Source organism: Podarcis muralis, chromosome 7, assembly GCF_964188315.1.
Source record: "Podarcis muralis chromosome 7, rPodMur119.hap1.1, whole genome shotgun sequence".
In the NCBI taxonomy this organism is placed as follows: Eukaryota; Metazoa; Chordata; class Lepidosauria; order Squamata; family Lacertidae; genus Podarcis; species Podarcis muralis.
Genome location: NC_135661.1, coordinates 64,996,665 through 65,022,985, shown reverse-complemented (window position 1 = coordinate 65,022,985; position 26,321 = coordinate 64,996,665). Strand labels below are relative to the sequence as shown.

Genomic DNA, 26,321 nt, shown 5'->3' with positions numbered 1-26,321 from the left:
TTGACACCGTTTTCGTGCTGTATTTGCAATTTTCATATTCTTTTAGGGCCGTTTTTGCCTAAAAGGTTCGCGGCTATGCGTTGTTGCGCATGCCTCGAATGCACGTAAATGGGGAGTTGCCTGTATATGAAAATAAATTTGGAAGGTCTGCCTTCAGCCTTTTGGTATGTCAGTTTGCATTTCTTAGTGCAGAAAGTATTGATCTGATGTGCAGAGATCTTTCCTATTCTAATTAATTCCATAGGGTTCTGGAAGCTTCTCTGTGTGAAAGAAGCAAGCAGAAGGTTCATGATGTTTGGGTTATTCCTCCAGAGAAGCTGAGTCCTCTCCCTACCAGAAGTTAGTGCAGTGGCTCCACCCCACCAGGCAAGCCACTTCTGTGTAGGAAGGAGCTGCAACTCACATGCGTTGCAGGCAGCACAGAAAGGCTGGCTCTGAAATGAAAAGAACTGCTGAGATCCAATTCTTCTCCCTGTACGTGCAAAGTGGCATTACTGTATGGACGGCATCGTATGGCAAAGAAGAAAAGCAATCTTGGGATAAATAGCCCCATTTTAGAACACTCTGCAGGCCCAGGATTATGGGCGTGGCAACCATGTGATTGTGACTCAGAACAAACTCTGCGGTGGGGGAAAAATCAGTTATGTAAAACCACCCTTAAACATGATTTAGGTTTGGACAGTGACATGATTACTGTGAATGCAGCCCCCTAAGACTGTATGAGCTTTAGGAAAGAGCAAGTGGTTTTTCTTGACTTGAAGTCACAATGATGAAAATGCATAGGATCAGCAGCTGGAAGCCCTAGGACAAAATCTGTCCCCCGGAGGGGTCTGCAGAGCCTTTTGTGGCCTGGTTTAACCATGCTAAAACGTTTGTTTTGAAGGTTCCCCCCTCTGTGAAATAGCACCCACCTGAGCAGCCCTCCAGACATCAGTGCGAGTGTAGCAAACACACAGGTCTTGCCTTGTTAGCCAGGAGTGTAGCAAATAACATAGGTGCTTTGGGAAATAACCGTAGCCCAGCGGTGGAGCAACTGCTTTCCATACAGCAGGTCCCAGGTTCAATCCCCAGCATCTCCAGGCATGGTTGCGAATGCCCCGCTTACTGAAATCCCAGAGCGCTGCTGCCAGGCAGAGTGGACAATATTGGATGGACCAACGGCCTGACTCTGTATAAGGCGGCTTCCTAGGCTCCTATACCTATGCTCAGTGGCATCCTTGTAGGCGCTGATCTTGAAGGCGCAACCTGCAATCTCCTTAAGTTTGCATCACAACAGTTCAAAAATGTGGAGGCCTTCGCAATGTAAGAGCAATTCAGGGCCATGAATGGGATCAGATGCCAGAGCCAATGCAAAAACATGGTATCCCATTCACAAATCAACAAAGCCTTTTTACTAAGGGAACAGCACCAACTGAATTCAGGCTTTGCATGAGACGCAACCTGCTGACCTCACACACCACAGCCCAGATCTCAGACTTTTGTGCTACCCTGTTCCCAGTCTCTATTGTTGGCTGCAGGACGATCTGCTTCCAACAACTAGAATAATAATAAGACTTTATTAATCCTTTCAAAATGGTCCTGAAAATGATTCATGTAATTGCAGGTGTAGCAGCTTCATATTTTTGAGGGGCGCTTACTTGACTGGAGATCTTCCATTCAAGGACAGCACTTTACTATTCAGTACTGCATGAGCTCAAGGCGTGCCAGAAACAAGAACTCCTGTGTCTTTGGTGATCAATAGGAGGGCATTGGGTTGCTTCTCTGCTTAGGCCTGCAAGAAGGGCTTTGCTCTCTGAAGTCCTTCTTTCAGGAACTGGAGGTAAGTTGCTGTTGAGGGATCTTCAAAACTGGCAGAGAAACTAAAGATGCTGCTCTCAGCTTCTTCGGGCTTCATAGAAGTAATATCCAGGAAGTAGTTGGCATTGATGTGGTGGACCTGGGAAATGGGAGGATGTGTTTAGGAAAAGACCATTCAATCCCTACGTTAGTTTTCTTTTCTCCCAGAAGTCATTGCAGGTGGATGGAGGTTGAAGCCCATTTGCCTTGCCCTCCCAAGGAGCAGGATGCACTGCATTGTTTAAATCTAGCACCTGCTGCTTCAAGGCAAAGTTGGCTGATGCCCTTCAATTTTAAACAGAGGTGGCTGCTGCTGAGGGTGATGAAAAGAGGCCTCCTCCTCCTCCTCCTCTTTGGGAGCCACAGGGCAAGGTAAACCAGCCAGTCCCCAGGCCCCACTTGCCAGTAGTGGCTACTGATAAAGTCTGCTCCCTTCCCCGGCTTTCAAAAATAGAGACAGTGGAAATACATGTATTCCTTTCTCAAATCAACCCCTGATAAAATAAATGGTTTAAGAGGGCAAAAAGTGAACCAGAAATGTGTGCCTGTACAATTTGGCAGAGGGCTTTCTCGGTGGTGGTGCCCACCCTGTGGAACGCCCTCCCATTAGATGTGAAGGAAATAAACTATCTGACTTTTAGAAGACATCTGAAGGCAGCCCTGTTTAGGGAAGTTTTTAATGTTTGAAGTTCTATTCTGTTTTTAATGTTCTATTGAAAGCCGCCCAGAGTGGCTGGGGAAACCAAGCCAGATGGGTGGGATAGAAATAAAATAAATAATAATAATAATAATAATAATAATAATAATAATAATAATAATAATAATAATTAGATGGGAGGTGAAATGTGGAATGTGAAAGATTCTTCAGGGATCCAGGAAAATGCAGAGAAGTGGCCTGAGCAGAGTATGGTTTTAGTAAAACAACTTTTATCAGTAAGTGAGGCCTACCAGAATCTTTCATGGCTGTCTAACCAGGTCTGGCTTCTCTGTGTGTAAAGACAGAGAGAAGGAGAGGGAGAGAGCACCTAGCTCCCAAGTAAAGAAAAAATATTTTGGAACTGCTCTGGATATGGGTATTCTAAAAGTTATTTAAAAACATGAAGTGGCCTACTAAACATGAAGCACAGAACTCTCTCCTAAACCTTCATTCAGTCTTATCTCCTCCCCCAAGGTAACATTCTACGAAGTTCTTCAATACCATTTGGTACCCATGGAAATATTCTGTGTCTATTAAGAAGCACGCTTTGTGAACCTACCGACTTTTTGTGGACCTTGTCTCCTGAGCTTTTGGAAAGGACAAGAAAAAGTCAATCACTACGAAATGCCCTGACAGCTTCAATCTGTAACTGCCTTGCTTAGCACAAGTACTTTGTATTGCTCCAAAATGAAACTGTTTTTCAGCTCTTGAGAGGCAGCTGTTAGATGCTCAGCTGCTGCTGCTGCTGCTGCTGCAAGCATATCAGAGGGAGACAACTGCCATCCCCAGCAGACACCACAAATTCATAAAAGAAGGAATTAGCAATGGGAAAATGGGAGCCAGAGCCCTACCACAGTGCCGTTGGGCAGACAGATCATTATCTCCACGGGGAAGTTATACTTTTCAAGGTGCAGGTCTGCGAGTTTGCTGTTGACCTCGTTCTCTCTCTTAGCCTGTGGAAAACAAATCCATGTCTTAAACTGCTTTCAGTTATAAAAAGCACCCACTTAGTCCAAAATTGACAGCTCTAGTTTCTTTGGCTGTCTAGAATAGGCGCTAGTGAGGTTGCTTGTGGGGTTTTGATGCACCCATTCTTGACCTGCCACCACCACCTTGTATTGACAAGCCAGCACCATCCATTGGCACTAAGCTGGTGCAGCTGAATGCTTACCTGTAATTCCTCCAGCTCCTTCACCAGAGACCAGGTGCTGATGAAACTCTCATTCAGGAAGGCGAGGATGGGCGAACTTTCCAGGACTGTTTCCCGGAGAGTTCGCCCTGAACCTGCTCAGAGACAGAAAGAAAAAGGACACTTGCTTGTGGGGCAGGGGGCGGGGAACCCAACAATACATATTATTATTATATTTTTGTATAATGTATATGTTTATATCTTTTTAATATTTCATATTATGTGAGAAAGGAATACTACTACTACTACTACTACTAATGGCCCTAATATGGATTTGGATTTTTTTACATGTCCTTTAAAAACAAACTGTGATGAGAAATGCCCCTCTTACCTCAGCATGACTGATCATCCAGTGCTCCCCACAACAGTATGGAGTGCACCAGTTTACTCTCAGATTTTGCTCTCTCAAAAGCTTCAGTAAAGGGAAGGTAGGAAACCTGAGACCAAAAGAAGCAACAGAAAAAGTTGAGAACATGAGGGACAGAGCGCTTGGTCCGTCCCTCACCAACCTGCTTGCTTGTTTACATTCAATTCCATACACACACACACACACACTCGCACATTAACATTTACCAAAATGCAAACCATACATTTAACATTGATTTCCCTCCCTGCCCCTTCCATGGATGGTTTTGGTTACCCTTTAGAGCTGCATATTCTAGTTATTCTGTATTCTCTCTTTCTCAGTTTTATCTCACTTTACTTTATACTGCTGAATTTACTCTTAATCTTTCTAACGCCTTAATTTGCTTACAATAATTTTTCAAATATTCTACAAATCTTTTCCAATCTTCCTTGAAAGTTCTTTCTCCCTGGTCTCTTATTCTACTAGTTAAACTAGCCATTTCTGAATGCCCCCATCAGATTCGCCTGCCATTCCTCCTTTGTTGGTATTGTACCCTCCTTCCATTTCTGAGCATTGTACCATTTGTACATGAAAAGATTTTTCTGGTCTCTAGCTACATCTGAGCCAATTCCTTCTTGCCTATGGCTACTAGGCTAGTCCTTAAATACAAAGCTTTATAGCCTATGACGGCACTTTTTTTTAAAGTGAGAGATGGGTTAATTACAATCCTTAAAAGTCGCACAACAGGTCAAACAGATGAGCCCCTTTAAGGAAACCCAGGCTTCTTAAGGAAACAGCTAACCATAAACAATCCCTTCAAACTGCACATTTTTTCACAAGCTGCTTTTACTATACTCTGCCCCCCCTCAAACCCCCCCACACACACATTTTTCAGCTGATTAATTAGATGTGGAAGGGTAGTTCTGGTTGCTGGATGAATGAGAATAGCATTCAACAACTCATGCTATAAATTTGCTCTTTGTTTCAACTCCCACAAGCCACACATGTCTTGTGTTTCCTGCTGATAAGGTAAGTACAGTACTAAGCCTGCTGGGTGTCCTGCTCTGCTTGCAGCAGAAAAATGCCCTCCAAGACACCTCCATCACTTTCATCTTTTTAAAACGGCACCAGGGACTTAAGATCACAGGAAGGATTAACAATGCAGCACTTAAGGTCCTGCCTGTGCCCTGTGAAACCTGGTTCCAGTCAGAATATTCCTCTGTGGTCTCTGCCAACATTTGCATTTATCCATCAAAAGGATGTACTGTACAGTCATTTAAAAGATCCCAGTCTTGGATAGAACTGCCGTGATGCTGTGTTAGCAGACATCAATAACTGCAGCCTGGTCACTTTCACAACCACCAAATCAGGCTGGGAAGGCTCTCTGCATTTAGCCCTTCCATACATGAGTGCTGGCAGAATAACTTAATCACGTTTAAGGGGATGCAAGGTAGGCTCTTTCCATACTTTCTTAAATGGATACATGGCAACTTCCAGTTTGCCGGCAGCCTCTTCCCAGCTTATTTCTTGCTGCCAGGTGATCTCTTCAAATATGAACTGAATTGGTTCTCCTTCTGAGTCTCTGCTGTCAATCACGTTCCCGTTTTCGTCGTGAATCACGGAAGGGACTGAGGGCCCCAAAGACTCCAGTTCCATCTGCAAGACAGAAGGCACTTAACTCTCAGTGAACATGCAATGGTCTCTAGAAAACAGACAGTGCTATAGAGATTTCATGTGCAGGGATGTGGAATGCAGCCTAGAGCCACAGTGAGCAGACATTGGGTTTGTGGGATCTACTTCACATTTTTCTTTTTACTAGATTCCTTGAGGTCCAACTGAGCCAGGTGCCAAATAAATATGATTGGAATTACAGAATTCTGAGCCCAGAATTTGTTTTCTGTTCAAAAAATCCACTTCTGCTTACCAGTTTTTCTCCCACTTCAGCTGTTTAACGGGGGTGGGGATTGCCATTGTTAAATAATTTGGGGTCAGAAATCATTGCCAATCTACTTCAAATCACTTAAAGATCTACCAGCAGATCCTAAGCTACTGTCCCATTCCTAAAAGGCTAGAAGATAGGTTGCAACCATCTATTTGCTATTTATTTATTCAACTTCTAAGCCACTTTTCATCACTGTGATCCCAGGGTAGTCTACAATGTAAACTTCAAAGCAATGTAATATTTAAAAACGAATCATTACCAACCACTATCAATAGCCACTCCTTCTACTCAACAAAATTTCCTGCAAAAACCAAGGAGACAATGAAACTTTTCGCTTTATACTCTTTGGAATACAATACAAATCAGGCATGCAAATGTATAAGATGGAATCGGTCAGTACTGTAAATACAGTGGCACAGACAGTCCAAATGTGATTCTCGCTACTGACCTGAGGCAAGTATCCAATATCTACTTCCATGTTGCTGCTCTCCAAAGCACCATAGAGCCACTCCATGTCTACATTGAGAGACCTGGTGAGAAAAGGCCAGGAAAAGTCAGGTGCAGGATATCCACATGTGCTGAAACAATGTTTATTAATTTTATCAAAATATATTTTATCTTGCTCTTCAGTCTGGAAACCTTCAGGTAGGTTACAATGAATTAACACAATTTGAAAGCAACGATTAAAAAACAATGAATGAAGAACCCAAACACCAGACCTCCTAAGGAAGCAGCATGGAATCAATTTAGTTAGCTAAATGCCTGCTGAAATAGCCATCTACCTTAGATGGTTATTTTTTAAAGAAATACCTGTGCACCCTGATGGAAGGCAGAAGTAGAGAAGCAAGGAGAACATACCATCAGCTTCTGAAGGACTATCACTGGCCTGAGACAATGTTGGGGGCAGTCCAGGGATGGGGAACTTGTGACCCTCCAGATCTTGTTGGGACTCCCAATTCCCACTGGCCCCAGCTAACATGGGCAATGGCCAGGGATGATGGGAACTGTAGTCCAAAAACAAATGGATGACCATAGGTGCCTCCTCCCTGATGTAGCTCCTCTCCGCTTTCTTTGTAGCTACTCTAGACCTGTGTGTGCCCTGGAGGAAGGTAGAAGCAAGGAAGCCTAAGCCAGGGACCTCACGCCACCAGTTCTTGAAGGGAACATTGGTTGGTCTGTTGGCCTAAATTCTATATCATTTGTTTGTATTAGTATTTTAAAACTTTAATCGTAAACCACCTTGGGAGAAAAGCAGTATGTAGGTATATGAAATAAATTAACTGCCAGTAGCAGTATCCAATGCTAGTCCTACTCAGAAAAGACCCATTGAACTTAATGGACATGAATAACTTAGCTGAATGCAACTCCATGCCTTTGCTCCTTGCAAAGAGGCCAGCAGTGATAAGGCCAGGTGTGCGTCTCTCAGGAGAGCATTCTGTTCACCCAGCAAACCTTAGCTGCCCTGGAGACACAGAGCAGGGCCTCTGGTGCTGACATAAGTGCATGTGCAGGTTCACTGGGGAAAGAGGAAGCGCCTGGTCTCACTGGTACAGCATCTGTCTGGTACAGCAGAAAGTCCCAGGTTTGACCCTCAGCATCTTCAAGTAGGGCTGAGGGTGACTGCTGCCTGAAACTGGAGAGCCACTGCCAGTCAATATCGACACTACTTAGCGAGGTGGACCAAATGTATGACTCAGCGTAAGGTGAAGTCTTATGTTGCTGTCTTATGTTCTTAAAGAGACAACCCTTCAGCTTTAAATCTATTAAGAACTGAAGCATAAGCCAAGCTGATCTTGTTCTACAAATGAACAACTTCCAAAACACTTATTACGAAAATCTCAGAAGCTGGACTTAAAATAGAATAATGCAAAATAATCAAATGTGTGGAGCTTGCATGTTCAAGTTAAGGCCATTTGTGTGTTTGTCTCTAATCAGAAGATGTTGGAAGTGAGGCAACCCTCACCTGTTGTTAGGAACAAACAGCTTGAATTCTCGAACGTGGGAGGAATCCTTGGAGAGGACGACGTAGCCTGTGAACTGGGCAGGGGAAAACCAGAACGGGAAATCGGGAGGCTCATTTAGCTGGAACTCTGCATGGATCCTGGAAGAAAATAAGAGAGAATGTCACCAAGCAATTAGGTGTCCTGAGGAAGGTTAAGAAGCCAAGAATAGGTAGGCCCAGCTGCTATGTGGCTAATTTTGTTCGCCATTGAATGAGAGGCCTAGGCTGGGGGCAAAAGCATGGGACAATATCCTAGAGTCCCACACAACTCTCGCCCATAAAGGACGCTTTCTCTTCCACCAACATCTGTACATACAGTAGAACTACCTGTATATTTGCAGTTCTGCAACAGATTTCTGGATGGGAAGTATGCTGGGCAGCTGCTCTATCTTTTGTTGGAAGCACTCTAGGCCTCCCTCCTAAGATGGAGCCATCACTATGGTTTGAAGTCTAATTTATCTTTGTAGTGTTCTTGCATCAATATATGAAACTCTGCATCTCACTGGTCGCTTGGATCACACGGGGGCTTCCCATGCCAACGTCAAGCGGCTCCCACAGAGGACACTGCTGATGTGGGGAGTACCCACATGGTCCATGCAACTCCTATGATATTGCTTAACGGCAGCTATAGCACATCACTGTGAGCAAGCTCTAAACCATGGTTTACTGTGCATGAGTTGAATGTCCTGCTTCACTCTTCTCCATGCTAGGGAGAAATAGCCCATGATTCCTGGGATTTGCACTACAAATAAACCATGTCAATAAGCTAGTCCTTGTGGTGTGTTGGAGTGAAACAACCCATGAACCCTGGTTTGGACAGGGAACATGGGTTTGTTTCTCCCAGCATGAGCAAGGAGGAGTGAAGCAAGCCAGTATCTATGCAGAGGGAAGCAGATGTACAAATGTGGCCCATATCAATGCAAGGAAAGCAGATCAGGGAAGAAGAACAATTCATGTATTTATGAGCATTTGTACCGTGGCCAAAAAGACTCCCAGAGTGGCTTACATACAGTCAATTAAACAGAGCAGTCCCTGCCTGCAGGCTCACAGCATAGAAGAAACGACAGAAAAGGAAAACGGGGCAGGGGAAATGGCAAAGGTTATGCGAAGGTAACATTTACTCAATCTGTCTAACTGCAAGCGCCCTCCCCTTACGCAATTTTACCTGAAGGCTATTTTATAGTAGAACTCGGCAACAGCTTGGATGCAGGCCACGGCTCCTTGAGGGGCAAACCGAGTTTTCACAAACGGCCGGGGGTGGAACATACTCAAGAGTTTGTGGATGATGACCTATGTTGCGGGGGAAAGTACAGGGGATTACAGCAGGCTGCAGCCAGTGAACCTAAGACCTCAAAACTACTCCCCTTCAAGGCCACGTTCAATAACCACACCTGACTAAGGAAGGTCATCTTCTCTGTTTTCTTAGCCTCTTTCAACCATTTATAGCCTCCAGCATTCTGAATATTGCTGTTAGTGAGCTTTAACATGCCATACTCCATCTTTCAACAACACGGCAGCCAAGGACTGGAAACGGATCTGCTTGTTTTCACTGTTCTGTATTGTTCAGATGCCACTGAACTCAAAATATCACATGCAAGGAAGGTCCCTTCACCAATTCCTCTCAAGCCATGTGCTAGAATTGAGTGAACCACCCTGCGCATCTGGGGTGCTCCCAAAAGGGAGTCTACTGCGGAATCAGCACTGCTCACATTTTTCAGTGTCTGCATGATGCTGTTATCCAAATGCCAGCAAGCACTAATATGAGCCCCCAAGAAGTAGAGGCTGTTATCAGAATCCACGTCCTCAAGCATCAAACTAGGGACAAAGCTGTTCTGTTAAGTCGATCAGTGCACAGGTGACACTTAACTTATGCTGGGGTTACATTCTGGAGACAGTGCGTAAAGCCAAAATCGCATATAATCAAAGCACATTGGATTCAATGGCAGGTGGGATTGCCAAAGTCAGCCGCCTGCCCCCTTTCCAGCCCACTTTTTTTTGGCCAAGCACCTAAAACTGAATGTGCACAAGTTAAATGTGTGAAAGTTGAGAGTTACCTGTATGTAAGTATATCTACAGTGGTGCCTCGCAAGACGAAATTAATTCGTTCCGCAAGTTTTGTCGTCTTGCGATTTTTCCGTCTTGCGAAGCACGGTTTCCCATAGGAATGCATTGAAAATCAATCAATGCGTTCCTATGGAAACCGACTTCAGACCAGGTCCGGGGACAGTCTGTCCCCCGACCTCTTCTGAAGGCTGGGGGGGGGGGACAAGGGCTTTTCTTACCACCCCCAGCATTTTAAAAAACCCCGGAACAGCGGAGACTTCTCCGCTGTCCCGGGGCGATCTTAAAATGCTGGCGGGCGGGAGCGAAGCCTCCGCTGCCGCCCGCCAGCATTTTAAAAAACCCCGGGACAGCGGAGGGCTTCTCCGCTGTCCAGGGCGATCTTAAAATGCTGGCGGGCGGGAGCGAAGCCACCGCTGCCGCCCGCCAGCATTTTAAAATCGCCCCGGGACAGCGGAGGACTTCTCCGCTGTCCCGGGGCGATTTAAAAGCCCCCGGGAAGGCAGGCAGGGGGGAGCAAAGACTTTTGCCCCCCGCCGGCCTTCAGAAGAGGTCCTGGACCTCTTCTGAAGGCCGGCGGGGGGGGCGAAAGTCTTTGCTCCCCCCCGCCTGCCTTCAAAAGCCGTCCGGGATAGCGGAGAAACGAAGGCTGGCAGCGGGAGGAGGTCTCTCCGCCCCACGGCCAGCCTTCGGAGGAGGTCCGAGGACAGTGGGGAAGACGCGCTGCGCTTCCCCGCTGTCCCGGAGATTTCTCTATGGGCTTTCGTCTTGCGAAGGAAGCCCATAGGGAAATTCGTTTTGCGAAGCGCCTCCAAAACAGAAAACCCTTTCATCTAGCGGGTTTTCCGTCTTGCGAGACGTTCGTCTTGCGGGGCACCACTGTACTTTGAATATAGTAATGGGCTCTCTTACTAGTTTGTGTCTTCACCATAGCTGAGTGGTGTCCCGCTTTTTACCATGCTATCTTATAGCTGCAGACGGCTATAAGGAGACCGTCTATGAAGCACTCTGAATACTCAAAACATGATCCATCGTTACTACTCCCTAGCCTTCCAGTTGATGGCCATGATGAACACTTTGCCTACCTCTTTCCCCTTGGGGGCCGGAGGGTAGAAACGGTTGTTGGGAAGGTACCCAGTAAAGATGTTCAGCTCACTGGGAATCACCCACCAAGGATCAGCAAGTTCCAGTTTATTCTTTGGTGGAAGGAAGGCCTTGAATTGCTGGGCAAACATCAAGCTCAGAGGGGAAGCCGGAGCCGTCCAGTTGCGAAGCCCAGAAAGCGCAATGTGAGAAATCTGCAGAGCCAGAGAGACACGTTAGGAAGCAGCCCTGTGAAGCCTCTTCCACTTTAGGAGGCTGACGGATCACAAGACATTCAGATATTCCACTATTACTCCATACTTGAGCTCTCTTAATCACGGTTTGGTGCAATGCCTGAACAAAGCTATTACTAGAAGGAAAGACTGCCTAGCACTTTATTTTGCATTCCCAGTTACAGCAATATAATTGGAGCAAACGAAAAACAAGCACACATTTAATTCATTGAGCTGATGGTTAAAACTGGACCAGCCTTCGTATCAATCCACTAATGCTTCTAGTTGATTGATCGACTGATTAAGACTTGCAGCGCTAATTAAATGTGATACTCACTCCAAGGAAACCGTCTTTGCTCTTTGTCATTGTGTCCATAAGCAAGGGCTGGAATTTTGCAATGATAGAAAGAGTCTCCCCATTGGGATCCAATATCTCTTCTTCCTCAATCCCAGTTACTGGAGCAATGCCTGCAAACAGATCAAGGGTTACAAGATTTATGTATACATTTCATTAACATAGGACCCAGCTACATTGGCAAAGAAAAAGCGCTTTATATGTGTTGTATGTGCATTATAACGCTGTGGCACCAGATGGCGCTGTGGAGTTCTGTTTTTGCTAACCCGATTTCTCATACAAAGTTTACAACATGTTTGAATGAAATGCTTCTTTGATGTGTCTAGATCCATCCATAGTGTTATTATTAACATAATGTTATCGGTGACCTACTAATCCAATTGAAGAAGTAACCATCCAAATTACATTAAGAAAAAAACACCCTGTCACAGTGAATCTATTATAGTTCCTATTGCATTGAAAACTGCAAGTTCCACTATTTAAATTACTGAAAGAAAATACTATTTCGCCCCAATGCATATAACAGTTTTCATGTGGATTATTATACTGCAGCTTGTGACTTAAAATCATTAAGTATTCTTAATATTAATGATTGCTTATAAAACTACAGCATAAAAAATAAATAAATCTATTCATTCGTATGCATGCCACTGCTATGAAAATACAATTACTATATTAATTAAATAGATACGCAAATAAGAAAAAGCTATACAAAAATTTTGCTCAACTTTTAATAACCCAGTATTACTTTAAACCTGGCACTGGCTTACCTGTGAGATCTCCTTATCCCTTATATGCCCATTTGGCTACTTCAATTTTCAGAACTGGCACTGCTGCAGGTGCTGTATAATACTCTTTTCTCATTTGTAAGAAATCGATATTTCATTGTGGCAGAACCTACACTTTGGAACTCCCTGTCTAATGATATCAGGCTGGTCATCTTCACTTTACTCTTTTAGGCCCCTGCTAAAAACATTTCTGTTTAGAGGAGCCTATTCAGGTATCTAAAATGCTGATGAGTTTCTTAGTTTATTGCAAGTCTCAAATTTCTAAGCGTTTTCAGCAACTGTTGTACAGTAATTGTTTTTACTAGCAATTTTATTGCTTTATTCTTTCTGTATACTTCTTTGAGGTTTTTTATTTTTATAATCAAACAGTATATAAATTTTATGAAATAAATTAAATAAATTAAACCAAGAGTCTTCCATATATAGTCAAACTTTCAGCGCATTTAAGTCTGCATATCCCCTACCAGTCTGTATGCCTCCTGCACTGTTTTCATTTCACTGTGATATGTACCAGCTTGGTTTTTCTACAACTCTATAATAATAGCAATAAGAAGAATTTATTATAATAATTATTATTATTACAGCACCCTTTATGACCATGCAAATTGGAATGAAGCATTCCGGAAAGAAATGGGCTCAATAAAAATATAATTTTACTTCCTCTGTCTCTTATCCCAGCTCTACGCATTCAGATATACTCTTGGTCCTGCAGAAAGCTGTAATTTCCCCTGCACTGCCTTTTCTGTGCTATCCCCAATGGAGTCAGATAGCAAACACTGAGAAGCTCTGCCTGAGAAGCTGAATTCATGTATGCATCTACTTGTAAAGCACAAAAAATTGTAGGCATTGTACAACAACTGGAAACCACACAGGCCCTGCTAAAAGGTAAATAAAAGACACTTTAGGGAGGAAAGAAAGGAAAGTAAAAGTAAAATACAGTGGTACCTCGGGTTAAGAACTTAATTCGTTCTGGAGGTCTGTTCTTAACCTGAAACTGTTCTTAACCTGAAGCACCACTTTAGCTAATGGGGCCTCTCGTTGCTGCCGCACCGCCGAAGCATGATTTCTGTTCTCATACTGAAGCCAAGTTCTTAACCTGAGGTACTATTTCTGGGTTAGCGAAGTCTGTAACCTGAAGCATCTGTAACCCGAGGTACCACTGTAAAAGGCAGGAAGGTTCCTCTCTCATAATTCTAGCTCTCAGGACTATCCAATGAAGCCAGATGCCGGAAGGTTCAGGACAGACAAACACAGCGCTTCCTTAAACTGTGGAATTTTCTTCCCTGAGATGCACTGATGGGGGCCACCTGTTGGATGACTTCAAAAGAGAATCAGTCAAATTCACAGAGGGTAATGCGAATGGCTACTAGCCACAACGGCTACAAACTACCTCCTCTGTATGCCTTCTGTTGAGGCTCACAAGGGGGAGAGTTGCAGATACATTCAGGTCCTGCTGGAGGGCGTCCCATGGAGATACCTGGTTGGCCACTGTGAGAACAGGATGCTGGACTAGGTGGGCCATTGGCCCCACCCAGCAGGGTCCTCCTTATGTTCCTATGAAGGAGAATCAACTGGCGGAAACCAGGGTGAATAGTTGTCAAGACAGGTCAATGGAAGGGCCTTGCTTTCTTTGCCTCTCACCCAGATGGTGGTAGCAGCTGTCTGGAGTCCAAGAGGGAAGGGACTGGATGGCAGCTACGCTAGGCAGAACAATATAAACAGCTATATTCTCCCCTTGCCCCTGCTGCACTCTAAAATGACTGGCCATTGAAAGACTGTGAGAGGATGGGTTTTTCTGTGTTACATGATGATAGAGACATATTGAAGACATAGGCTGATGTGGGTTCGTGGTGGTTGCACCAATGCTCGCCTGCATGCCTAGTTTGCAAGACAATGCAACCCACACGTCTTCATGAAGGCATCATGCTTTCACTTCACAACAAGCACAACTAAAGGCAAACACGCTCGGCCCACATTCCTACTACTAAGGTGTATCGTTGGCCCTAAGGCTGGGAAGGATGAAGAGCAAAACGAAGCATCCAGCTGACAGTTTTATCTCCGTGCAGCAGGGGGCACCAACAGACCGCCAGCAACTCCTTTGCATTCTGCTTTGAACAAGGCTCTTTCATTTCTTGTGCATGTTCTCAGCTTGAGTGTGCAAAAGCACACACCGTTTCTGTGAACCGCTGCCGTTCTGCTACATTCCCCAAGTGGGCATATCAAGGCTGTGACTGGCAAGGAGAGATCTGTGGGCAAGCATACAGTCTGTACTCTAATTCCAGGCAGCCACTTTTCCTACCCCTGGCCGCAAGCAGGAGGAACCACTTTGTACCTAGCGGCTAAGTTTTTCAGCCTGGGGAGGGGGCAAACAATGTGCTGCCAGCTCCTGAGGAGTTTGGCTGGGAAGAGCCTGATCTCCCAGGATGACTAAACTGGTCGCTGCTGTGTTGGGTCATGCCCACAGAGCCCCTGTTTCTGCTCTTTGTCTGACACGACAGCGCAGGGGCAGAAATGTTTGTGCTCTTGCAAGCACAATAGGCAGCCAGCTGTGAGGACTGCAGAACCCACACCGGTGTCACAATCCCCTTTATCTGCTCTGAAGATGGGCAGGAAACAAGGGCTGCCTGAATCCCACTCCCCTCTGCGCTGGCTGTGAGAGCAATCGGGCAGGCTACCCAAGCGAGCGTCATCAAGCCCACAAGTAACCAGCAAGTGGAAGCGCCGCAATTTCTGTATGCAAAAAGATCCCCGAGATTGCTTGCGTCTCGCCACCCGCCAGCTCTCTGGTCACATTACTGCAGAGCAGTATCTCTTGCATTCAGCTGCTCTGAATCCCCTTTAAGCCCCAGACAAAGCCAACGCGTGCAGTTCTGCAAGTCCGACAATAGGAACCGCAGATTTAGAAAAATTGCCCTTTGTGAAAGAGGCGTCTGGTGCATAAGCCTTTCGAAAAACACAGAAAGCTTAGCAGCCTTTCGTTGTGTAAATCAGTCTAGGGCTTGAGCAAAGAGAATTAAGGCAAGAGCAGTTGTGTGCTGGGGGCAGCTAACACCCACCCCACCCACCCGCCAAGAGATCTCCAGTTTTTATATGCTTATGATGTTTGTTTTCCCAAGAAAACACCAAGAGGCAGGTCATTTGCACACCCAAGGGGGACTTCAAGATGGCACACTTTTCAAAACAGTCTCTGCAAAGACCTGAAACTCATTTGGGTCACCTGGCTGCTCTTGATGCTTAATGGAGCTGCACGGGTTGCTAGGAGGTCCCTGAGCAGCCGCTCCAGAAGAAACATGGAATGGCTGCTGCGTTGCTATCAGCAGATGCTTTCAGGTAGTCATTGATGCTTCCTGGACATTGGGCGTCTCTTTAGATTATGCTGCTTAACAGTGCAAGCCTATGCATTTCTACTCAGAAGTTAGACGCAGCTCAGCGAGGCTTCCTCCAAGCTCAGCGTACATAGGATTGCTGCCTAAGCCATGCAAATAGCTATGGTACTCACACACAATGAAAGCAGAGCTTAGCTAAAGATACTGTTTTTTTTAAAAAAATAGTTCCATTGGTTCCCAAAAAGAAAAACAAAACAACCTCCCCTTCTTAGTGACTTTTGCCATTCCTTTCCCCCCAGATGTTGACTTATTAATCTATTGTTTTCAGTGGTTTCATCAGACGGCATATCGGATAGGCTACTTTGCACCGTGACATCATCCTGTTTAAGAAAGGGTCACCGATTGGGATGGCTCCCTTATGTGACCAACATAGAAGGAACAGCAGCCAGAAGAGGAAATGGTGTTGAATGAGACTCAAGACGGGAAGACTTACCTGCGTGACATCCATGATCCCCCTGCCATGACATTTTAGCTCAAAATCAAAGGGGAAAATTGGGGACCAAGGAGGGGCTTGGGATATGGCAAGAAGAGGGGATTGGGGTAGCCCAAGCAAGATGGGACCGTTCAATCTGCCTTGGGACTATTGCAAGTTCCTCCAGGTCCTCAGCTGCAGTGGGGTTCTCTGCAGAGTCCCAAGCCTCTTCCGGGGGAAAGGTCATGGGTCAGATGGGATCCTGACATATATATACACCGTGAAAGGCACATATTTAAGGCTGACCTTTAAAATGCATGCACTTTAGTGGCATTTAGGTCCCTGGCAAAGATCTGTTCCTTTTTGCCTGGGCTTTTAATGATGAGAGATTAATGAGCAGTTCTGTTTTATGCTGGCCCCCGCTGCGCAGGGTTTTATGATCCTGTGCTTGGGATTTTTCATCTATCTTATATGTTAATTGTTTTGCCTTTTGATGACACCATCGCTGTACGTGACGAGTTGCAAGCTGCCTTGGGGACCACGTAGTCATAGCACAGGTTAAGAATGTTTCTTAAAAGTAAAAATAAAATAGAATTTTACCCATGCATAACTCTTACTAAGAGAAAAGGAAATCAGCCCTGAGTGCTCACTGGAAGGACAGATCATGAAGCTGAGGCTCCAAGACTTTGGCCACCTCATGAGAAGAGAAGACTCCCTGGAAAAGACCCTGATGTTGGGAAAGATGGAGGGCACAAGGAGAAGGGGACGACAGAGAATGAGATGGTTGGACAGTGTTCTCGAAGCTACCAGCATAAGTTTGACCAAACTGCGGGAGGCAGTGGAAGACAGGAGGGCCTGGCGTGCTCTGGTCCATGGGGGCACGAAGAGTCGGACACGACTAAACGACTAAAGAACAACAACAAACTCTTACTAACTGTTCATTTTCACTAGATGTTTGCTGCTCTTTTGCTGTTGGAAACACCACTGGATGTGGCCTATCTCTGGAAGCTTCGCCCTCTTCCCCTGAGGTGCTTTGATTTCGAACCCAATTTCACCAGCACTGGGAGACCCATAACAGCAGTTCCACGCCTGCACAGGGAACCAGTGGTAACAAGAGAATGAGATGGTTTCAAACGCTTTTTGCTAACCCATTGCCATCTGGCTATTTTGAACCAAAACTCCCATCAGCCCCAGCTGACACGACTGTGCCAGCTAGGGCTGATGGGCACTGTAGTCCAAAATAGCCAGAGGGGACCAGGTTAGAAAAGCCTGGTCTGGATTATCACTTCAGTTTTCCAGCTGAAAAAAAATGGCTGGAATGTTGTTGTCCTCTCCTCTGGATATCAAGCAGACAATGAATGAGTGACAAACCCAATGCAAGAACTAGACAATCTGTGCTCAAGGGCCATGGTTTTGGTTTGGGTTTTTTTTATAAAAAAAAGCAAGATGAACATGTATTTGTCTACTCAAAAAATTAGAATCATAGAATCATAGAATCATAGAGTTGGAAGAGACCACAAGGGCCATCGAGTCCAACCCCCTGCCAAGCAGGAAACAATTAGATGCCTACCAGTTAGCTTCTCTGCAATTGGTTTGAACTCCTCAGGACTGATGTACAGGTCATTGTTCGTATCCAGGGACGCAAACAGGAAAAGACCTTCGTTTCCCAAAGATTTCAGGGCTGTCTCCTGTTTGGGAAATAAGAGAGGTGTTGATATGCACAAGTTACAATGCAAGCCTAACCATGTCTACTCATAAGCAGGTCCTGCTGAATTCAATGGATCTTCAATGGAGTTAGGCATACAGCCTGAAATAACAATACATTTATTTACATGGCTCTGTGCAGAATTAAAATAAGAACTTCTACACCAGGGGGCGGGAGGCATATAATTTGAAACAATGAATATAAACTATACAATAAAATTAATAGTTTAGCATACATAATTCAGAAGCTATTCAAATTAAATTAATTCAATTTAAATTAAAATATTTCAATTTAACTTATGACCTGAGCTTAGAGAACCACAAATCCACTCTGGCACCTGTGAAACTACCCGATATCTCTGACATGTCTTTTGGGAGGCAGGAGAATGCTTCACTGGCTATATTAAGTGGGCTGAGGTTCCAAACAGAGGAGATGCAAGAGATCAGTGATCAGATCTCACAAGTTTGCTTTTAACTTTAAAGGTTGGAGGAGGGTGCCCCCCAATTTTGAACAGATGTCGTTGGACTCTAGTTCCCATCAGCCCCAGCCAGCACTGCTAAAAGTCATTGATGATGGGAGCTGGAGTCCAGAAACATCTTGAGGGTGCCACACTGGCTACTCCTGGATCACGTGGAAACAATTCAAGGACAGGCAAGAGCTGAGACTTGGTGGAGTGGTTCTGCTTCCCTTCTCTCTCTCTCTGGAGAAAAGGTCTAGATAGAGCCTTGGTTGAATCCAGCACAGACTTCCTTACATTCTTCACTGCTTAGTTAGACTCTCTTTGGAGTATGGATTGGTCTCCCTGCACGGTTGGGACCCATACTGGCACACATGAATCGCATTTGATTTTGCAAGAAGAAAAATATGAAAGTCTTTTCTTTCTTTTTCCTTAAGGAAAACCTACCTAAATAATCCACACCCCGTTTGTTAGTCAAGGAGCATCCCTGCCATGGAAATCACATCAGACTCACCCGAACTGTCAGGGAATTGTCCACAGGTAGCTGGCAGACCTGCAGATATTTTTGTTTGGCTCAGCGCTGGCCAGTGAACCGTGGAGCTTGATCTGCACTCCTCTGATAGCATGGACTTATATAACCAACCCCGTGCATGAACCGTAAAGGTTACAGTCACATTTCACGTTCTGAAACGCACCAGGGAGCAGCTCCAAATCCAAATTAAGGATATGGACACACTGTGAATGCGGAAAGTGCAGTAGTTTGGGTGGATATTGAGACCACTTCAGGCTACTTGGGTTTCCAAGTGGTGCTGACAGCAGAGCGGCAATTCCTGTATGGCAATAAAACATGACTGTCTAAAGTCACAGAACTGAGGGAGTTGGGAGCAGTTGAAGTATGTGAAGATGCATGCGATCTGAAGTAACAGTGAAGCCAGCAATCCAGGAATCCCAGCCTTACATGTTTCAGTGCTGCCAGCTAAGCTCTCAGAGGAAGAGGAGTACCCAGAGAGCCTTAAATTCCAGAGTAGGGGTAGGGGGAACCTTTCCCAGTTCAAGGGTTGCATTCCCTTCTGGGCAGCCTTCCAGTGGGTGGGCCAAATGCAAAAATGGGAGAAGCACTGACTGTAAAATTTACCTTTGTACAATAGGTTGGTTTTTACACACACACTCACACACCATTCTCTAGCCTCCATCCAGGCAAGCAATAGGCATTACAGTGGCACCTTGGTTTGTAAACTCTTTGGATTACAACCATTTTGGATTACAACCATGTCAAGCCCAGAAGTGCGTGTCCCTTTATTGGATTGCAACCATTTTTTTTGGGGGGGGGGGAGGCCCCATTGGCGAAAGCACACCTTGGGTTACAACCTGTTTTGGTTTACAACCAGACCTCCGGAATGGATTATGGTTGTAAACCAAGGTACCACTGTATTGCAATCCAAGGACACATTCCTGCAAAGGCAAAAACACTCCAAAGGGGTGCAAAGCAGGGCTGGGGAGAGTCTTAAAGGTCAGGTGGTGAGGCCTGGAAGGTTGCATTCAGCTCCTAGCGCTGAGGTCCCCCACCCTCATTCTAGAAGGAACCCTGCAATGACGCAAGGCGAGGTGGTGCCATTAAAGGAGGTGGGTTGATTTCGCACCTGGGCCACAATCCCTCAATTCACTGGGCCTTGTGCCCCATGTCAATGAGAGTGCGTACCTGGAAGCCGCTATTTGGAGTTTCTGCTGCAGCAAAACCTCCAAGGGCAGCCCTCCTAGCTTCTTCACTCTTTGAACAGCAAATTAAGATATGCTAAGGCAAGAAAGGCATCACCAATAAGAAGGTGCTGTTGATTGTATTTAGACTGCTGCCGCTTTATTTTCAGTGAACTGCTTCGAGCACAATGCCTGTGTAGGAAACCTAATATATAAATGAACTGGTTGTGACTAGAGGAACATGGTGAGCTACCATTGCAAGTCAGACAATTAACTCAGTATAGTCCATGCTGAGTAGTAGCAGCTCTCCAGAGTTTCACAGAGGAGTTTATTCAGAGATGATGGGGATTCTGCATGCTAAGCAGGTGCTCTACCACTGAGCTATGCTCCTTTCTCGTAAAATCCTGGAAAACCTCCTGCACAGGAAGGTTTGTGATTAGCCAGACCCATTGGTCCATCTTATTTCTACTGACTGGCAGAAACTCTGCAGGGTTTCTGACTGGGGCTCTTCCTGGACATACCGTATTTTTCGCCCCATAGGACGCGCAGCCCCATAGGACGCACCTAGTTTTTTTGGGGGGGGGAATAAAGAATTTGTTTTTTATTTCCCCCCCCAGGTGGGAATTTGTTTTTTATCCCCCCCCCCCCCGGGGTCGGGGGAAGCCCGAGCTTCCCCCGACCCCAGCCCCCAGAACAGGCTGCCGCCCCAAGCCTTGCACGCCCGGCGGGACCTCCTGCAGGGCGCGCGAGGCTTGCGGACATCTGCCCGAAGCACGGGGCGGGCTCCGCAGCTCGCCCCGTGCTTCGGGCTGCAGGCTGCTGCCCGCAAGCCTTGCGCGCCCGGCGGTGCGCACCGACGCCTCTCGCTCTCCAGGCTTCAGCGAAAGCCTGATTTCGCCCCATAGGACGCACACACATTTCCCCTTCATTTTTGGAGCGGAAAAAGTGCGTCTTATAGGGCGAAAAATATGGTAAATCTGGGTTCTTTTGCAAAAGAAATTCTCCTCAGAGTAGAGCTATTGAAAACAATGGACCCATGTTAGTCATGTCTATTTATTTCAACGGGTTTACTCTGTGTAGCACTAGCATCAGATGCAACCCATGGCCTCTACCACTGAGCTTCTCAATGAGGAAGTATTTTCCATACCAAAACATTTCTTAATTCTTGAACTCAAGAAATCCAAGCTATACACCGACTTGGGCAAAGTGAAGATGATTTGCATTCCCTGAGTCAGAAAAAGTGGAGAGTTTTAAGCACTGGGAAACAGTCCTTCCCAACTCACCAGAAGCCTGGTGTAACCCTATAACAGCCCATCCCAGCTTCTTAGCGTTGAGCAGGACAAAATCCCTTACATTTAACATTCAGCTGGGCGGAATTCATTCAGAAATTTCTACCGCACAATTCACATTGACAGAAATGGGAGAGGTGATGTCATGTGCTCCTAACACACGGGGAGGCTGTAAAGTATTAAATAATAGTCACAGCTAACTTTCTTGCTCCAGCTTCCATCAGCCAGATCAGGGCGAAGTTCTCATTGCATTCTTTCAAGCTAAGCTCACTCCTATTAAAGTGGCGCAAAATTTTGCTTCATTTAGTCTGTTTTAAGGATATTAGAGACTCAGGCCAATCCCTTACATATAGCAAACGGGAGGGACTGCCAACACCAGCAAGCCCATTTCTAGGCTGAAGAGGCACAGCCTTGGGCGGATTCATACAAGTTGCATTTCCGTTGGCTACTCTGCTCTCTTCCCTGCAGGCAAGGAGTCTTCTCCTCCCAGTGCAACGAGTCTCCTTCTCTCCGCAGTTCAAGCTGCAGTGATTCTGTGCTGCCTGTGACACCATTAGTGTTCCCACAGCTCCCAAACCCGTTTATTTTCCATCTGCCGCCTGCCAGCCTAAAAGGATGCTAACGCTGCCTGGAAGGTGCTGCTCTTGTCAATTACCGTCAGGAAAGCACTCAAGTGTCTTGTAGGGCAGATCCAGGGCTGCACCAAGCAGACAAAAAGCAAAGACAAGCTGGCAAGGGACACAAAGCCTGGATTCAGAAGAAGCTGGAAGCCCAAGCTGGAGCTGAAAGCCTAGCAGAGGGCCCAGACGCCACTAGGTACCAGGGGCGAGGACATCACTGGCAGTGGGTCAAGGCTATTGTCAGGTGCACTTCATGGTCAGTGGTGATGTGTAGAAGTATATAAAATTATGCATCACATGGAGAAAGTGGATAGAAAGAAGGGGTTCCCCCCCCTCTCTTCTAACACTAGATCTCATGGACATCCAATGTTGGCAGATTCAGGACAGACAAAAGGAAGACTTCTCCAAGCAGCCCATAGTTAAAGGATGCAATATGCTCCCACAAGGAGCAATGATGACCACCAATGTGGGTGGCTTTAAAAGATTAGACAAATTCATGGAGGAGAAGACTATCAAAGGCTCCAAGCCATGATGACTATACTCTGCCTACACAGTTGTAGGCACTGGCAGCAATACTTCTGAATACCAATGCCTGGAAAAAGCTGGAGGGTAGAGTGTTCTTGTGTCCAGGTCCCACAGGCATCTGGTTGGCCACTGTGAGAACACGATATTGGTCTAGAATGGGCTTTGACCTGAACCAGCAGGGCTCTTCTTATTGTTAGAATTCCTGCTCCATGACTGCAGTCATAGGATTGTTGTCTTTCACATGACGGTGTATGTTTTGACTCCACAGAGTGGGAAGTGACGGAAACAGGATGTTTGTGTTACTGTGTTCTGTGAAGTGGGACTATTGTCATTTGTTTTTCCCCTCTTTGCTGTCTGATGCTAGAGAGAGAGGGAGCCATGTTGCAGTGCTCCGTGTGTGTTTATATGTAAATAAAGTAGATTAGCCAAAATGCTGAGTTGCTGAGGTCTGGTACGCAAGTTGCGCAAACTCTGCGGATCCCTAAGTGTGCCATTGTCAGTTGGCATCGGTCGCTGTGATGTTCGGGCAGAAGAAAGCTTTTGAAGCTCCCGAACAATCGACCAGGAGGGAGAGAACATGCCAGTCGGGCATGTGTCTCTGCCAGGGTCCTACTCGAGTGTAGGCTGAACTCCTGACACTTATGTATGTTATGTCCTTATGATAGTGGCAAGGAGGAGATGGGCCCACTCTCTGAGAAAAGGGTCATAGAATCACAGTTGGAAGGGACCCTGAGGACCATCTAGTCCAACCCCCTGCAATGAAGGAATATGCAGCTCTCTATACAGGGACTGAACTTGCAACCTTGGTATTATCAGCACCACACTCTAACCAACTGAGCATCTTGCCAAAGGGACCGCCCAAAACCTAGAGCTGGCCTTGATACCACATTACTTCTGCTCATAGGAAGGAAACAAAAGAAAAGCATGGGAAAGGAAGCCTGGAGCTGAGAGAAACACCCTCTCTCTTCTCCCAGACTGCGCTGCCAAACATCAAAGAATACAGCAGCTCTTGCAGAAGCTGAAAATCTCTATTCTCCTCTGTAAGTACATTTCTTGCTCTGGCGGCTATTCTCCCCACTGACAGAGCAAGTGGCCACACTCTCTGGATTCATCTATATTGAAAATACATTGGCTTATTTATAACAGCATCACAGTCTCCTGCAAATAATCCTGGGATTTATCATTTGATAAAGATCCCAAGCACCCTCTCAGAACTCCCTAAGAGTTTGTGGGGAGCGGCCAGGGGGAGACTGATAAAAAGAGTTTACATTTGTAATATAGGCATGCCCGATATGATGGGCAGGCAAGGGGAAAACTTGACTTCTTAGCTTGCACATAAACAAACAGGACAGCAATTAGGGTATTTATCTGGCCTTGATCACAGTCTACAAAAAAGCTTGCTAGGTGTACCTCATTCAAAGTATTGAGTTAAAGAACCACCAGTAATGTTTCCCTGTTCACTTAAAAACAGAGCTTATCTGTCAAGAAGAATTATGGGATATCCTCACTCAGGAAGAGCTCTGTAGCACCAGACTAAGAGCCTATCTGGTGAAGCATTCAGTTCCCACAGTGACCATCCCAGATGTCTATGGGAAGCCCTTGTGCAGGATGTGAGCACCATAGCCCTCTCTCACTGTCATTCCCCAGTAACTCATATTTTGGATGCATACACACCATACATTTAAAGCACTTCTGAAGCACCCGCCCACCCACCCAAAAAGAATCCTGTTAACTGTAGTTTACGCAAAAGAGCAGCATTTTCAAGCATCCTTCAGTTCCCATGATTTTTGTAGCGTGTGCACACTTTAAATGTGCTTTGAAGTATGGTGTGCACACAGTCTCAGAGGCATGCCGCCTCTGGCACTGGAGATCATAGAATTGTGGAGTTGGAAGGGACTCCAAGGGTCATCTAGTCCAACCCTCTGCAATGCAGGAATCTCAACTGAAGCATCCATGACAGATGGCCATCCAACCCCTGAATAAAAAACTCCAAAGGACTTTTGTTTTCCTCGAATTCCTGGGCAGCGCCTGGCACTTCCCACTTGGAAATACTTAAATCTAGTTCTGCATCACACACCAGATACTCTCTAGGAAGCCCATAACCATGACAAGACGGCCTCCACCACAGCAACTGGCGTTCAGATATATAATGCCTACAAACACAGAGGTTTCTAGGTAGCTGTTATAGCTAATAGCCACAACAGACCTTTCATGAACATATCACACACACTCTGTTAACATCATCTAAGCCTGTAGCCATCATCACATCTTGTGGCAACAAATTCCACTATGTACCACAGGGACAGATATTGTGATGCACCCAATATTATGTTAAGGTGCTACTGGTGTGTGATGCAGAACTAGATTTAAGTATTTCCAAGTGGGAAGTGCCAGTGCAACTGGAAGGAATTTGTTTATTTTGTTCCCATATTATGTTGTTTGACTACAACTCCCATCAGCTCCTACCAGTCCCCATATCGGATGACTTGGGTTGGTGGGAGTTGTAGTTCAACATCTGGATTGTACGGGGTGAATAAATTTGTGCCTGTGAATCTCCCACCATTGTGCTTCATTGGATGACTAGTGTTAGGGAAGATGGGCAATGACGGCGATCCCATCCCTGTGGCTGTTAATTGCCTACATTAAATGCCACGCGAGGTATATTTACAGTGCAAGCGTATGCACGTCGACGCAGAAGTGAGCCCCGTGGGATTCAAGGGGACTTGCTCCCAAGCACACGCACGCACGATTGCAAACCTCAGAATACCATCCTATTCACTGATATATCCCGCTGAAAAATCCCACACGGGACTTGGGAGAGGACGGCACTGTGAAGTTGCAATGCGATACACACTTTACTTGGAAGTCACGAGGCTTCCTTTCTGAACAGGCAGCTCTGGGGCTGCACTAGACACAGATTGCAAAACAAAAAGGCTCCCCAAATGCAAAACAAAAGGCACCCCCGAAATGCCGTTTTTTGCCCTCCAACTTCTTAGCCGCACAAGACCGACCCCGCTCATTCTCCCCTTCGCTGCCCCCCAGCAGCCCCGACTTCCAGCATCCCTCCCCGCAGGCGCCTCGCAAAGATTTCTCCGTCCCCCGCGGCGAGGCTCCCTCCGCCGGTACCTGCCGCCGGGCCACCTCCGAGTCCCGATAGTACTTCGCGGCCAGCAGGGCCGCCACCAGCGCCAAGGCCAGGCCCAGCCGGGGCAAACGCGGCGGAGGAAGGCGCCGGGAACTCCCGCCGCCGGCCTCGCGCTCGGCCTCGCCGGGCGCCGTTTCTGGCGGAGCGCGGGGCGGCGAGGCCTCGGGGGGCCTGGGGCGCCCCTCTTCTCCCCCGGCCATCGCCCGCCGCCACGGCCGCTTCTGAGGCCCCGTTTCCCTGGCTCGCTCCCGCCTCGCGTAGCCTCGCCTGGCTGAGGAGGCGCCAGAGAGGCAGAGCCGCGGCCCGCTCGGCCCACAGACTGCAGTGCCTCCCTGGCGTGCGTTGTTGTCTAGCTACTTCTCCGAATAATAACAATAATAATAATCATAGCAATGTTGGTCTATGGAGAGTTAAATGGGCTCCAGGTGAAACCGTCCTCCCTCATAGGAGATGTACTGATACAAGGGGGCGGGGGGAATAATCATTATTACAGTACTGTACTTCTGTTAATGGTTATGCATAGCAAACGTGCGTAGGTCCGTCTGCCCAGCAGTA

At 46.3% G+C, this 26,321-nt stretch overlaps 1 protein-coding gene across 2 annotated transcripts; it reads right to left on the bottom strand.

Moving 5' to 3' along the window:
* Window positions 1-294: 294 nt before the first annotated feature.
* On the bottom strand, window positions 295-26,074 carry SELENON (selenoprotein N). Of its 2 annotated transcripts, XM_077931974.1 has the most exons (12): window positions 25,748-26,074; window positions 17,901-18,018; window positions 11,727-11,857; window positions 11,159-11,371; window positions 9,178-9,302; window positions 7,974-8,111; window positions 6,459-6,540; window positions 5,536-5,724; window positions 4,054-4,159; window positions 3,705-3,817; window positions 3,385-3,486; window positions 295-1,936 (listed from the first exon to the last, which is right to left on the bottom strand). In XM_077931974.1, the coding sequence occupies exons 1-12, from the start codon at window positions 25,964-25,966 to the stop codon at window positions 1,766-1,768; spliced, it is 1,707 nt and encodes a 568-aa protein (XP_077788100.1). In that variant the 5' UTR covers window positions 25,967-26,074; the 3' UTR covers window positions 295-1,765. The 2 variants fall into 2 exon arrangements, with proteins under 2 accessions (XP_077788100.1, XP_077788101.1); XM_077931975.1 differs by lacking the exon at window positions 17,901-18,018 and having other exon boundaries at window positions 25,748-25,865.
* Between the last annotated feature and the right edge of the window lie 247 nt (window positions 26,075-26,321).